The sequence below is a fragment of the Drosophila nasuta genome, chromosome 2R (assembly GCF_023558535.2).
Source record: "Drosophila nasuta strain 15112-1781.00 chromosome 2R, ASM2355853v1, whole genome shotgun sequence".
NCBI classification, from domain to species: domain Eukaryota; kingdom Metazoa; phylum Arthropoda; class Insecta; order Diptera; family Drosophilidae; genus Drosophila; species Drosophila nasuta.
In genome coordinates, this window is record NC_083456.1 from 30,526,414 (window position 1) to 30,540,351 (window position 13,938).

At 40.4% G+C, this 13,938-nt stretch overlaps 1 protein-coding gene across 4 annotated transcripts in view; it reads right to left on the minus strand.

Moving 5' to 3' along the window:
- Positions 1–310: 310 nt before the first annotated feature.
- Positions 311–13,938, minus strand: part of LOC132785489 (sialoadhesin) — a 92,303-nt gene continuing 78,675 nt past the window's right edge. Inside the window, exons 14-19 of one of the 4 annotated variants that reach the window (XM_060791610.1) lie at positions 13,307–13,481; positions 10,573–10,879; positions 7,568–7,821; positions 6,268–6,477; positions 2,153–2,217; positions 311–1,999 (exon numbers count right to left, since the gene is read on the minus strand). In XM_060791610.1, the coding sequence (XP_060647593.1) occupies positions 2,210–2,217; positions 6,268–6,477; positions 7,568–7,821; positions 10,573–10,879; positions 13,307–13,481 (954 nt within the window). In that variant the 3' untranslated portion in view covers positions 311–1,999; positions 2,153–2,209. Of the gene's footprint in view, positions 2,012–2,152; positions 2,218–5,203; positions 6,478–7,567; positions 7,822–10,572; positions 10,880–13,306; positions 13,482–13,938 lie in introns of those variants that run through there. The other 3 variants (XM_060791612.1, XM_060791611.1, XM_060791609.1) reach the window with 3 other exon arrangements.

Here is a 13,938-nt window from a genome sequence, read left to right on the forward strand (position 1 = left end):
CTCTGCTCTCAGCGAATGCAGTTAATGGAAGCAAATTTCATTCCTTAGGGGTTTCACTTTTTTTTTCTGCTAGCATTAATATCACTTAATCCTTGGGTAAAAGTTTTTGGCGTTTCATTTGCTGCTGCTGTGGGTGTAATTGAAATTGATGAAAATACTTGTGTTTGGTTTTTTAATTCAGTTTATTTATTTTTAAGTATTCATTAATATTATTAACACACTCAGTAGTTTCGGCTTAATTGTAAAATATATTTACCATTTAATTTAAATTTAAATATAAATTTAAGTTTAAGTTTGTTTTTGTTTTCGATTTTGTTTGCATTTTTGTTTTGGTTTGTAAATCTAACTTTTGCCTTAAAAACAATCAGTTTAGTTTTAGAGAGACAGAATTAGAGTGAGAGTGAGACCGAAACTCATCGATAGCGACAGCGATAGCGACTGTGAAGGAAAGAGACAGAGAGAGAAAGGGAGGAGAATACTTGGATACTCCTAGGAGACAGTTCAATTCTCTGTCTGTGTCTTTGGTTTGCCAACAATTCATTGCGACTCGTTTCGGTTCGGTTCCTGCTCTATTTTTGGTATAATTTTAATTTATTTTATTACGCATACGCAATGTATATTTTGCTAGGCTGCCATTTGGTTTTTCATGTGTGTTTGTGTATTTGATATTCACATTCATATACCAAATGCATGTTTTGTGTATATGAATTATATTTTATTTAAGATTTCATGTCGTTTTTCGTTAGTCGCTCGGTTACTTTAGTTATTTATTTATAACATGTACATACAATGAATTAATTCGTATTATTGTTGTTGCTTCTGCTTCGGTTTCGGTTTCTGCTGCCTTAGTTTTGTATTTTTGGGCCTGTAATTTATTTAACATTTATTCATTATGCACTTGCGAAGAGTTTTGTGCTCACTTTTTCCAGCCCAGCCAGGCTTTTGTTATGGTAATGGAATATTCATGAATTCATATATAAATAGTTGCTAACTTGGCCAGCACTTTGCCTATGCACAAATCTATTATGAAAATTGCATAAATTCAATTGCAAATAGACCCCGCTTCTCTTGGCCAGTTAACTGAGTATTGGCTAATCAATATTGATATCAGTTTTGCAGTAATAAATTCTTGAATATTACACATACGCACACATCCGTGAACAAATTTACTCCTTTCTCTCCACCTCCTTCTTCTATCATATATACTATTTATTTATAGTCTACTTGCTATTTGCAATTATGCTCTTGTCCTGGTTTTACGCTCTTTGAGTCTAAATTTAGTTTTGCCTAGCGACTAAACTTGTTTTACGCCTATCCAACTAGCTTACAAACTAAAATGGTTCATTAATTAAATTTTATTTCAACATTTAAATGCAGTTTGATTAATGGTTGCCCGGTTATCTTCATTCCTCTTTCTTTTTAGTATGTACATTTTGATGTCGAGGCTATTTCATCTTTTTGATTCTCAACTGTTCGCAGATGGGTGTTAATGTATATATATATAAATGTGTGTATGTGTGTATGTGTAATGATATTTACAAAATTCACTTTTTGATTTCAGTTATTTTTTCGATTAGAGCACGGCAAAGGCAGACTTATTTTTTTTCATTGCTATTTTTCCCTTTTACCATTTCCACTTTGATTTCAATTTGCTGTGTTGTATATATATAAATTTTTGGTTGTTTCGGCGCACGCAGACAAGGATATATGCATAGAGGATGCACTTATGTTATACCTTTCGACATTAATACATTTAAATTTATGCTAAAAATTTACAGCTATGTACGATAAAATGAAACGCCCGTGAATTACGATGATGCTCTGTTGTTCTTGTTCGTAGTGCATCAGCGTGAACCAGGGCTGCGAATTCCAGATCCAGGGATGAAGGGATTATGTGTGTGTGTGTGTGTGGTAGATATTATTACTTTTTACAATTACTTGAGCGTGGGATCCAGAGTCGTAAATTCCAATTCGCCGCGCGGTAATATCAGATCCGGGTCTGCAATATACACTTTGGTTGGTTGGCATAAAACAAAATCAACAACAATGGCAAGCAGATGAGAGCGTGTGTATGTGTGTATGTGAGTGTGTTAGTGTAGAAGTGTGTGTGTTAGATGCGGGAAGAAAAATCAAAAGTACAATTTGTGTTTACCGATTAGTTTTGTTTTGCTTATTTCAATGTTTGTTTATGTTTCGATTTGTTTTTTGTTCACAACACTTGCAAAATGACATCATATTTAAAGCAGTTGTAAATTGTTTTGGCAGCAAATAAAACGACAAAATAGAAATGTAGAAAGCAAATGGAAATTGTAACTATTAGCCAAATATCAAAAAAGCGTGACCAACTGTGCGCCGACAAGAGCAACAACAACAACAACGACATCGAGAACAACAAGTTAACAAATGGACAAACGATAACACACATAAACAATAATAAAATGAACAACAAGAAGAACAACAACAATGAAATTGTCAGCAGCATATAAATATTAATATTTTGGCGAGGCAACCCTCGTGTCTGGATCGTAAACATAAAATAATTCAACAATTTCTTAATTTTTATCGCACATTTATGTCCAAGAATTCATTTCACGATTGTATTAGTTTCCGAGTGAAACTTAAGCGCCATCTAGCGTTCGTTTGCCATACTTCTCTCTCTCTGTGTCGCCATTTGTTGTTTACGATTTTGCAGTTTGTTATTTGACGCTCTCTTTCTGTGTGTGTTATATTTTATTATTATCGCCTTTTATGTCACATTTGTGTGGCGTCTTTGAGTCATAAAGACGCACAAACTAAAGCAACTGGCGTCAGGCTGTATCTCACACACACTCACACACACACACACACACTCACGCATACTTTCACGCCATGCCTGGCAGCATTAAAAATGTCAAAAGTCGCAAAAATGTTGCAAAGCCTTCGGGTGCCAAAGGCAACGAAAATAGGGCAAAGAGGTGGAAGGCGGAAGCGTCACGACAAATGAATGAACGTTGCCTCTGACATTGAAGTGCCACACAGAGAGTGTAACCTATGAGAGTGTGCGAGCGTGTGTGTGCGTGTGGCAGCATAGGCCGCATCAACAATGTTGCCAAAGCAAATTGTGCGGCACTTCATGTGGTTCTGCCACAGACATCAAAGTAGATGCCAGGCCAAAGGTCTAAAGCTGAAGCTCAATCTCTAGCTGATGTTGCCATCATTTTTATGGCACGCTTTAAGACGCCTTTAAGTAAACGCTTCAGCCGCAACAACAAATGATGTCTCCTCTCCCTGAAGAAGACGCCGGCTATGCGGACTCTGTCTTAACTCTGTCTAATTAGACGAGTGCCGCTGAAGTGCGCAAGAAACCAACACACACACACATTCAACACTCACGCATAGACAATATGTGTAGCATACATCTTGCGGCACAAGGACGACTACACAAATGTTACCCAGTTGGCGTCCCGACTCTTGACGCGGCGCAGACAAACAAAACAGAACAAGACAAGACAAACAACATCGGCAAGAGACGCAGCAGCAACAATAAGACAAAAAGTCGAGCAAAATGAATGGTGCAACATGAAATGAAACAAATGTGCACGAAAAAAAAGAGAGAAGAGAAAAAAAAGCATACGCAAAAAAGCAAACAAATACACATTCACACACACACACACACCACTCTACATACATTAATAAGCAGAGCTGAAAAAGTCAAACGCATTTTCTCGACTCGACGACAGTAACTCATGAAGAGGCCAACAACAGCAACAGTAGCAGTAACAGGCATCACCTGCCTTTCAATTTACCAGCTTGGGCCACCTTTTTGAGGCACTGTATGCAATTAAAATTGTTGGCTAATGACAACAGCAACAGCAGCAGCAACAGCAGCCATCAGCAATGTCAGCCAGCAATGAGCTCTGACAGGGCGTTGTCAGCCAACTTACAAGTTTTGCTCTCTTATACTTATGCGTTTGCTATACGAGAGTAGCTTACTTGCTGGCCCCCAAATTACGGCGCTAAAAGCGTGCTGAGCTGCTGTCTGAATAATGCTCAAAGCGAGTCCATTACTTCTCATATGAAGAAGAGCAGAGAATTGCCGAAGAAAGCCAAGCAAGATAAGACTTCAAAAGTAAATAAGCAAAGCACAAACAAAGCAGCAAAACTAAAATAAGCGGTATAGAAAAAGAAAGAAGTAAGTAATATAAAATTTAAGAAATAATATTAAAGTAAAAACTAGTTTCTTTTCGAAATGAAAAACAATGTCATCAAATAAAAAAAAAATAGTAAGAAAAGAAAAGAAGTAAATCCTCAAAATTTTAAGAACAAAAATTAAAGTAAAAACTAGTTTCGAAATGGAAAGCAGAATGACAAATGCAGTTTGTGCTGCAGAGCAAAAGATAATCAAAAGTGAGAAGAACAAGTGAAGTGAAAGCGCCGCAAAATGAGAGAACGAAGAAAAAAAAAACGGAGAAGAAACAGTTTAAGCAGCAGCAAGTCAAATGAGAACTGAAGTGAAGTGAAAGTGCAAAGTTAAATGAGAAGACAAACCAAAGACAAACTTGACCAAAAGTGGAAAGTAAAGTGAAGTGAAGTAAAGAAATGAATACAAAAAGCAAATTCATTGTTTGCCACCTTTTGGCAGAGTATTCCCCAGTCGATCACACTTATTTTTTTTGCCTGTGGAAGCAACAGTTTCAGTAAGCAAGGCGCACTTTAGTCTCGACTTCAGCAGTTGTTAGTGTCTTGTAAGCAAGTCCAAGTCAACTTGCTTTATGTACCAACTGAGACTGAGAATGAGTACAAGGGTGTGTGCGTGCATGTGTGTGTGTGTGTGTGTGTGTCAGAGGGCAACTTTGGAGAGGCTTTTGCGAGTAAATACAGACATAAGAAGAGCGTTTGACAGTCAAATGTGTGTGAGTTTGCGTGGGAGCAGATGTCAGGCTCCCTCGTACATAAATTAAAAGTTGTCAGAGAGGAACGCCAAAGAGGAGTAAAAGAAGTGGAGGAGGAGGGGGCGGAAAACGTACAAATACATGAATAAAGCGAATTAAAACGCTGACAAAATCAAATGTGGCTAATTTGTGACTTTTGAGTTAGGCTGAAATTCCCATTAAGCGCAGATGGAAAATGAGAGGTGAGCTGTGCACATATAATATTTGAAATAATATCACGTATACATCACGTCACATGTGCACATTAAATAATATTTGCATTTGCCAGGCACAGGAAACGAAGCGAGACGCGTGCGTATACGTTATTTTTGCTTTTCGCTTCCTTTTTTTTTTAATTTAGTTGCTTCGCAATACATAAATGAAATTTATGCAATTCAAAGTTAAAACAAAGTCTACATACAGAGCACACAAAATAAACAGAGCGCGGAGCAAATTTGTTGCAGTCTCGCAATCTGAGCACACACACACTAATGTGCCTGTTATATTTGCATATGCGAGTGTGTGTTGAGTACTCGTAATATGTAGCTAACTTTGTGCTAAAGAGCTTTACCAGGCAACGAGAGAGCAACACAGATAAATACCAATACAAACCAGAGCTCAACTCAGTATTTGTGATTTTTAAATGCAATATTTAGCAAAGTATAGAATAAAAGGGTGATTGCAATTACAGGGAATTCCATAAAAGCTATAGGAGTCGATAAAGGCGCCTGAGTGTCCTTTAATTGTTAGAAAAAATCTTCTTATTGCCTAGAGGTAAAAGAGCAGAAATCTGCAAACAAAAACTGAGAGGATTTAAATTTGCAAATGCCACACATGCAATAGCAAGCTTTGGTTGCAACAGAAATCCCATCAACAATTAGCAAAATGCCCCAAATTAAAAGAAATTTGTGGCTTTGTTGGCCGAATAAAAGACAGACAGAGAGAGAGAGCAAAATGGCAAACGCATATGCCAAATGTCCAGAGAAAGCCAAAAACTCAACAAAAGACAAAAGCGTTGTCAATAGAGCAAGAGAGGAGAAGAGTGAAAGAGAGAGGGAAGGCAGCAGCACAGACAAAGCATGACAATTGCGATAAATTAAAATGTGAAATCAAGTAAATTCTTGTGTTTTATTGCATCAGTTTTCAAGCACGACAACTCTTTTGCCTTAATTGAAAAGCTGGTAAAAGCTGTGCCAGGTGCCGGTGCTTAAAACGTGTTCTTCCTCTTCTTTTTCTATACATTTTTGTTGTTGTTGCAGTTGTTGTAGTTTGTTGATTTTGTAATTGTTGTTGTTATGCTGCTGCTCTTGTGGCACAGTGCACAGATTTTGTGTTATATAAAATTGAGTTTGCATACATTTGGGTGGCCAGGCGGCGGCGGAGACGGCGACGGCGGATGCATCGGCCGCATTGGCAGCTGTTGCACAAAGCTTGGCTGCAACTGGCTGTGGCATGGCCACGACCACGTCCGACATTGTGGCAGCTGAGGCAGCACTACGATGGTAACGACGATGGCTGCTCGGCTGACTCGCTGTGGCTGTAACAAGCAAAGGTAGCAGCACATCGCCTACGAGTATACGAAGCGGGGGAAGTAACTTCGTTAGATGGTAAATAAGAGGGGGCAAGAGGGGGTTACTAAGTGGAGAGAGAGAGAGAGAGAGACAGAGTTGGGAAACTTGAAAGTTTTACTAAAGTATTTTGGGTGCACTAGGCTTGCCACTAAATATTACTCGTACTTGTATTTACAGCCTGTAGTTTGATGATTAGTTAAGAGCAACCAACAAAGTCAATACAGAGTCAGAGGCAGACAGAATGTAGAGAGAGAGAGAGGGGTGAAAAGGGGAGCTGGTCATGTCAACTAATGGGGGGGAGGTAAACAGGTGAGCTAATCTGTGTGCACACACATTACACATACGCACTGTGTGCACTTCAAGTGCGGTGCGTCCTACTGCCAGGATACTAAAAATAAATCAATTTACGAGTAAATCGAAACTCTTTATAGATCAAAGCTAATTGCAAAATAGATAGACAGAGAGAGGGGAAAAGGCAGTGTGAGAACTACTTTACAAAATGAAATGAGAGCCAATTAGTTGACGCACTAAACGATGACATTTATTCCGAGTTGGCACTCCACAGTTGGCCCCATCCAATCACATTTTCCAGTCGATTTCTACTTTTTGAAAACATGCACTTGACAAAATGAAAAGATAAAACTACAAACTGAATATAATTTTATTAATTTGCTGTGAGTATTTAACTAATCTACATAATAAGTACTCTTTATACTCTAAATATATGTATATACACTGGGCAGGCAATTCATATTGATGATGATGTTTCGCTAAAGTATTTACAGTCGACAAGTTTCAATTCAAATTCAATTCAATTTACGTTTCGTTTCGTTTCGTTTCGTTGCGATTCAATCAACTTAAACTATGAATACAAATTAATATTAAGTGCGTACTCGAAACAGAACTCAAGAGCTAAAAAGCAAACCAAGTGGGATGCAAGAAAAACATAGACATAGACAGAGCAATAGATAGAGAGAGAGAGAGAGATAGGGAAAAGAAAGATAACTAGTAAATACTTTAAACTACATTATATGCTAAGGACAGTCAACGACTACAGTTTGTTGAGTATAGATTTTGGAATAGTACCGTTTAGACTGGGCTGCGCGTACTGTATGAAGCTCTCGGAGATGTAATGATGCGGCCCGGCCACGCCCACAATAGCACCTGGACCGCCCAGCGGGGCAACGCCGCCCGGACCAACGCCACCGCCACACAGATGCGATGTTGCCTGATGCGGAGTGATGCGCGCTCGAATCTCCGCCGCTCTTCCGCCGCCCTCCTCCAGCTCATTCAGCTCGTCCTCCTCAATGTACATCGAGGGCACATCGTTGCGCGCCGGCCTGTGGGAGAGCAATAGAAACAGAAAAAAAAAGAGATCGAGATGAAAAACAAGTCTTACAAATCTATTAAAACTTTTCACACACACACACGCACAGAGCAGAGAGTCAGAGACACGCCCTCACTTTGTTGATGCCAGCAAGTTGTTAATAGTTCCCTGGACGATGTCCACATTCATTTTTTTCTGTTTTGTTTTGTTTTTGCATAGATAGTAAAAAAAACAAGTATGTAAGCTGCAGTCGAGTGTGCTCGACTGTGAGATACCAATGCAAAATAATGCGGTATTAACTTGAAAATATACCAAAATTTACATACCGAAAATATACTGAAAATATAACAAGGGATATTGAATAAAACTAAAAAAGTGCGGTATTAATTTTAAAATATTCCAAATGAATATACCGAAAAAATACTAAAAATATACCGAAGGCTATGTTGTAAGGGATATTGAATAAAAGAAAAATAGTTTGGTATTAATTTAAAATATATCAAATTATTATACCACAAAATTACTAAAAATATACCAATGACTATGTTTGGTATATTATTATTCTGTAAATATACCAAGTTAATATACCACAAAAATTCTAAAAATATATCAACGGTTATATTTGGTATATTAATATGTTTTAAAATATACCGCAAAAATACTGAAATATACCAACGGATATATTTGGTATATTTGTATAGTACTACATTCAAAATATACCATAGAATGAAAAAATACCATAAAAAAGTATTTCCTCAATAACTTCACAAGTTTTCTATGAGTGAGAAAAAAGTTATGTATGTATATCATTATCTTTTATAGTCTCTGAGATCTTGGTATTAATACAGACGGACAGATAGTTGCCTGATTCTGCCTGTTACACTCATTTCCTGGAGGCACAAAGTTATAATACCCTTTTACTGGGTAGCGGGTATAAAAATAAACAGGCTAAGCGATGGCAAAGCTCACCTCAGCTCGCAAGTCAAAGTTGATGTCTTTGGGGAGCAACTGCTTGTGCAACTTTTTCCGAGGGCATTTTTTCAATTTAATCGCGTATACGCAGCGTGCACCTTGGCACATTCAATAAACTATTGCTTATGAGAGCAAACTCTCTTCCCCGGAGAATGCTAATTAAAGCAAACTCTTATCAGTTGCAACTTTGCCACACACACATACACACACACAAACATGCACAGAGTATGTGCAAATATTTGCACTAATACTTTTGCCACAAAAGGCAAATCATTAAAATTTATGCACTGGCGCACCTGAAAATGTAGCGAACGCGAGAAGGGAAACAGTTGCCAGACAGATAGACGGTCAGCTGTTTAAAATGTTGCAAAATTCTCTGTGTATGTAACATATTTATATGTGTGTGTGTGTGGCATGCCACGAGCTGACATAATGTGCTTATGTTTGGCAATGGTCAAAGCCAAAGCCGAAGCTCACAATTTGCAGTGGCAGCATTTAATGACCCGCATTTTCGGGTCGCGCTTTGATGTGACGCCCAATCAACTGACTGTCGCAATTTTAATTAATATTTGGCCAAGCGCACAGTGGGGCAAAAATGAAAGAAAAGTCGAAGGTGCCAAAAAGGCCAGCGCATGAATCAGATAATCTCAGATACGATTAAGTGGCAGCATCAATATGAAGTACAGCTAAATAGGGGAGAGAAGGGAGAAGGTAAAAAGAAGTAGAAAGAGGGGAAGAGGTAGATAGAGGGGAAGAGGTAGGAAGCGGGTAAGAGAGGTAGGAAGAGAGGTGGAAAGAGCGACACACACAAAGTGCGTTGTGGCTGCGACAGCAAGTGCAAGTTTGTCTTTCATTAGCCTCAACTGGCACCTGGCCGCAGACGACAGTTGACAGAGTCCGCAGAGAGGAAGAGACAAGAGAGGTGAGTAAAGAGGAAAGAAGGGAAATGTAGCTGGGACAGGCTAAGCAGCTGCTTAATTATCTACTCGTTGCTGGTGCGACCTTTTCAAAGTAAACGCTGATTTCTTATCTTAAATGAAACTCACTTGGCACTGCGGCAAGCGGGAAAGCGGGAAAGCGGCTTCCGTTTCCGCTGCAGAGACACAGCAGGAATATATGTGTAGCTGTGTAGGTGTGTGTGTGTGAGGAGGATAAAAGGGTGTCGTTCATTTTGATTCTTTTGCCAGCTCTTTTGTGGGTCGTAGTCAGGTGCAGGTTTAATTAATTTAATTACAGTCTAAGCATAATTTAGTGGGCAGTTGCGTGAACTTCGTTTAGCCTTCGTTCGTTCGTTTGTTCGCTGCTGCGGGCTAATCGATTCGACCATTCCAGCCCGGTTGCCTAATGAACCCAGACACCCGTCTCAGCCTCTTTCGATTTCGCTTTCGCTTTGATTAAAGCGTAGAAAACTTTAAAGACATTGATTATGCATGCATTTCGTCTTTACTTTAATTACATTGTATGAGCGCAGAAAAGTATGCTACAATTATTTCCACTTTACTTTGCCTTCTGCTTTTGCCTGCGTTCTACACGTGCGCCACATAAATAATGCTGTAATTATTTCTGCACACACACACACGGAGTAGCAGCCACAGCACGGCACAACAATTTCATTATTAGTTTTTATATACGCTCCACTGAAAACAATAACAGCAAGACAACAAAGGCGGTCGAGAGTGAACATTACGTATACGACTAGCAGACACGCTATGAACTATATTTTATATGCATTCACAAGGAAGTTAAGCAACCCTTTTCAACCACCTCTTACTGGGTATTTAGTGGCACTTACCGCATGCTCTTGCGCACTTCCTGCGGCTCAGGTGGCCGCGGCCGATGCCGACAGACAACAACGATGCCGGCCACGATAATTGACGTCACAATGACGACGCCTATCGCCACAACGGCGGCGAGTATCAGCAGCGTCGATTGCTTCTCCGGTCCGCTGCCAATGCTGGCGCCAGCGCCGACGCCAACCGACGAAAGACCGCCACCGCCGCCCCCAACGCCGCCTCCCTTGCCGTTGCCACCAACGATGCCACCGCCCACATGATGCGTGGTTTCCGCGGGCGTTGGATCCTCCGAGAGTATGGATTCATCTGTAAGAGAGAAGACGAAAGAAAGTGGGTCGCACGTTAGCCATCAAATAGTAGTTTTATATAAAGGAAGAAAGAGGGGGGAAAGGGGAGAGAGAGTCTGCACAATGATTTGTTATTTGCTCGAAATTAGTTTGATACGAGGTTTGCTTTTTCCTTTTGCCATTTTATTTATTTGTTTTGTTTCAAACGCTGTTCGCCGTGCTTTTTTGCTTAACTGATTGCTTTAACTGTGTTTGTGTTTGTACGTGGGGATTTTGTGTCGTTGTGTTGTGTTGCCATGGCAAATTGTGTTGAAAATTGAAATTAGCCAAATTGGGCAATCGACGTGAGGGTCGAGCGACGACCTTGACTCAAGGCGCAAGCTTTAATTGCTGCCGCTTTGCTACTGTTGTTGGCCAATCAAGCATCTTATTGGCAGAAAAGCTTTTGCCAATTATTATGAACATGTGAGAGGCATTGTTTATATTTATTAGATTTGCCAGGCTAAAGATGAGACAGCGGAAATTGCAACTGTTTGCGAGATGATGATCCCTGTGGCAAGATTTATGCGATACATTCGTTTATGTCAGCCCAATCCAAGCGAGTCCAGCAACAGCAGAAGAAGCAGCTGCCTCACCTGCCTCTGTTGTGCAGCATTTCCGTTCCATTTGCGAGTTGAAACAGTGCCAAGAGTGTGTGGCATGTGGCAAGTGGCAGAGCGAGCATTTAAGTGGAAATTGCCTACACCTGCGGCTCAATTTCAGTTTTTTTCCCGTTTCGTTTCAATTTCGCTTAACCAGTTACCAGTTGCTTAGCAAATGAGCGTTTTGGCTTTTGTTGATTGTAATTTTCGGGCAACGTCTTTTGTTTTCCATCTAATAAATGCTCTTGTTATTTTTTGCCATTTTCTCAATTTGATTTTTTTTCGTAAACTGATTTCAAAATCAGCAGCAGCAAAAATCAGCGTCAAGCGTCGACGGATTTGCTATTATTCACACGTAAATATTGTTACTTCACCTTCGTTCCTGTCTTGAGAATTTATTACCACACACAGCGAGAGAGCGTGAATAGAACGAGGAGGGGAGGAGGAGGGGAAAGAAATCCCAGGCAATGTGTAAATAATAGAAATTGCGTAGGCGCCACAGCGCTGCCACTGTTAAAATTTCGCATAAATTATTTGCGCTCGCCTTCGGGGGATCCTTTTGCGTAGTCCTTGGCCTCGACGTTGTTCGTTCGCTTCGCTCTCTCTGTGTGTGTCTATGGCTCTTTGGTAATTACAGTTATTGTGTCGACGCGCACAGTTTCTGGCCTTAATGCGACCGCATAATGCTGACAGACTGACACAGAGACAGAGAGAGTGGCAACTAACCCATTCGATGCTGAACTTTGCCACTGACCTGGCATATAATTGAACATTTGCGTATCAAATACAATTAGGTGCATTAAATTGGGTAATACGTATGTGTGATTTATGGCCGAAGATGGCAGCGTTAAGGCAAATGGAAAACGGCGAAACCGAATGGCCAAACAATGCGGTAGGCGACGCTGAGCGCAACGCAACGCAAAATGAAAATGAAAACGGTAATGGAAATGCAGATAAAAATAAAAATCAGCATGAAAATAATGACAACGTAGTGTTCGTTGTTGCTGCTGTTGTTGTGGTTGTTGTTGTTGTTATTGTTACGCGCTGAGTGCGAATGCCGAATGTTGAATGCGAGGCGAACAATAAAAGCAAAGTGTCTACGGCGTCTGCCGTTAAGCAAAACGAAAATTGAAGCAATTTCGCTTTTGCCTTTGCTCGATGGGTATGAAATAAAGAAAGGCATTGCCAATGACACACACACACACACACACACTGAGACATACACATACACAGCTGTCGTTATGTCGTTAAGCATGGGTAAAATGAAGAGGCTGAAGCGGCACGCCCTTGCGTATACGTAATATGCTCACTCTCTCTCTCTGTCTCTCTGTCTGTGTGCCTTCGCATTGATGGAAAATGCTGAAATGCTTTACGCATCGCTGCATAACTCAGTCAGTGGATTAGAAAAGGGCGGCCTCAACGCCCACACACATACGGCAGTCAGGACATCAGGTTGCCTTTTTCCTTGTTTCCAGCAAGCAGCACACACATAGAAAGTTTTCGCGGCGGCTGATTGAAGACGATTTCCTTGAACTTGCGTTGATTTGAAAATGCACTGAAGCGTTGAATTAGACACAGCCAACAACAGTTGAACTACAAGCAACGGGAGCATCAGCTTCAACTACCCAACTCAGTCAAGTTTATTGGCTCTGGCCAGTGGCAAGTGACCCACAGCAGCCAAGCAGGCAAATTCAGGCTCTGGCAATTGGCGAATATTTTGGCACACTTTACTGCCATGTTTGTGCTCTCTCTTTGGGTTATTCGTTTAGTCGGTTAGTCGGTTACTTGGGCTATACTATACTCACCATATGGTCCCAGTTGTGCAGCCACGCGCACACGTTCAATCACCACCGGCGGCTCGCTGCGTCCCTTGGCGTTAACGGCATAAACTAAAAATTGATATTCACGTCCCGGCTCTAAATTATTCAAACGAAATTGTGGACTGTTCTCCTGCATTCGAAAGATGGGTGCAGATGTAGCCTGGAAAAAAAAAGAGCATATACAAAAGATAAAGTTGAAAACAAAAAACAGGCCATAAACAGAGAATTCTCTTTTTTGCTTGCGAGATAACCAGTTGACAGTCGAAGCGATACACGTATCTCGTGTGTGCTTAATAATATGCTGGACATATGGCCGAGCGCTGTAAAGTATGCTATGTTTATTTGTTGCCAACTTTTGTCGTTGCCCCAAACTTTGGGCACAACACACACAGCAGAGCTGAGCAACACAGCCCATAAATAATTATTCATGCCTAAAAATGTGCGTGTGTGCGAGAAAGAGAGAGAAAGAGATAGAGACACTCGGCTGCTGCAGTGGGACACATTGTTCTGTTCTGTCTGGGAAATTTTAAACTGAATATCCGTTTGCCGTAATGGGACACAATCGAGTGAGCTTCGTTGGTTACGCACAAATTCCCACTCAAGTAAGCGTAAGTAAT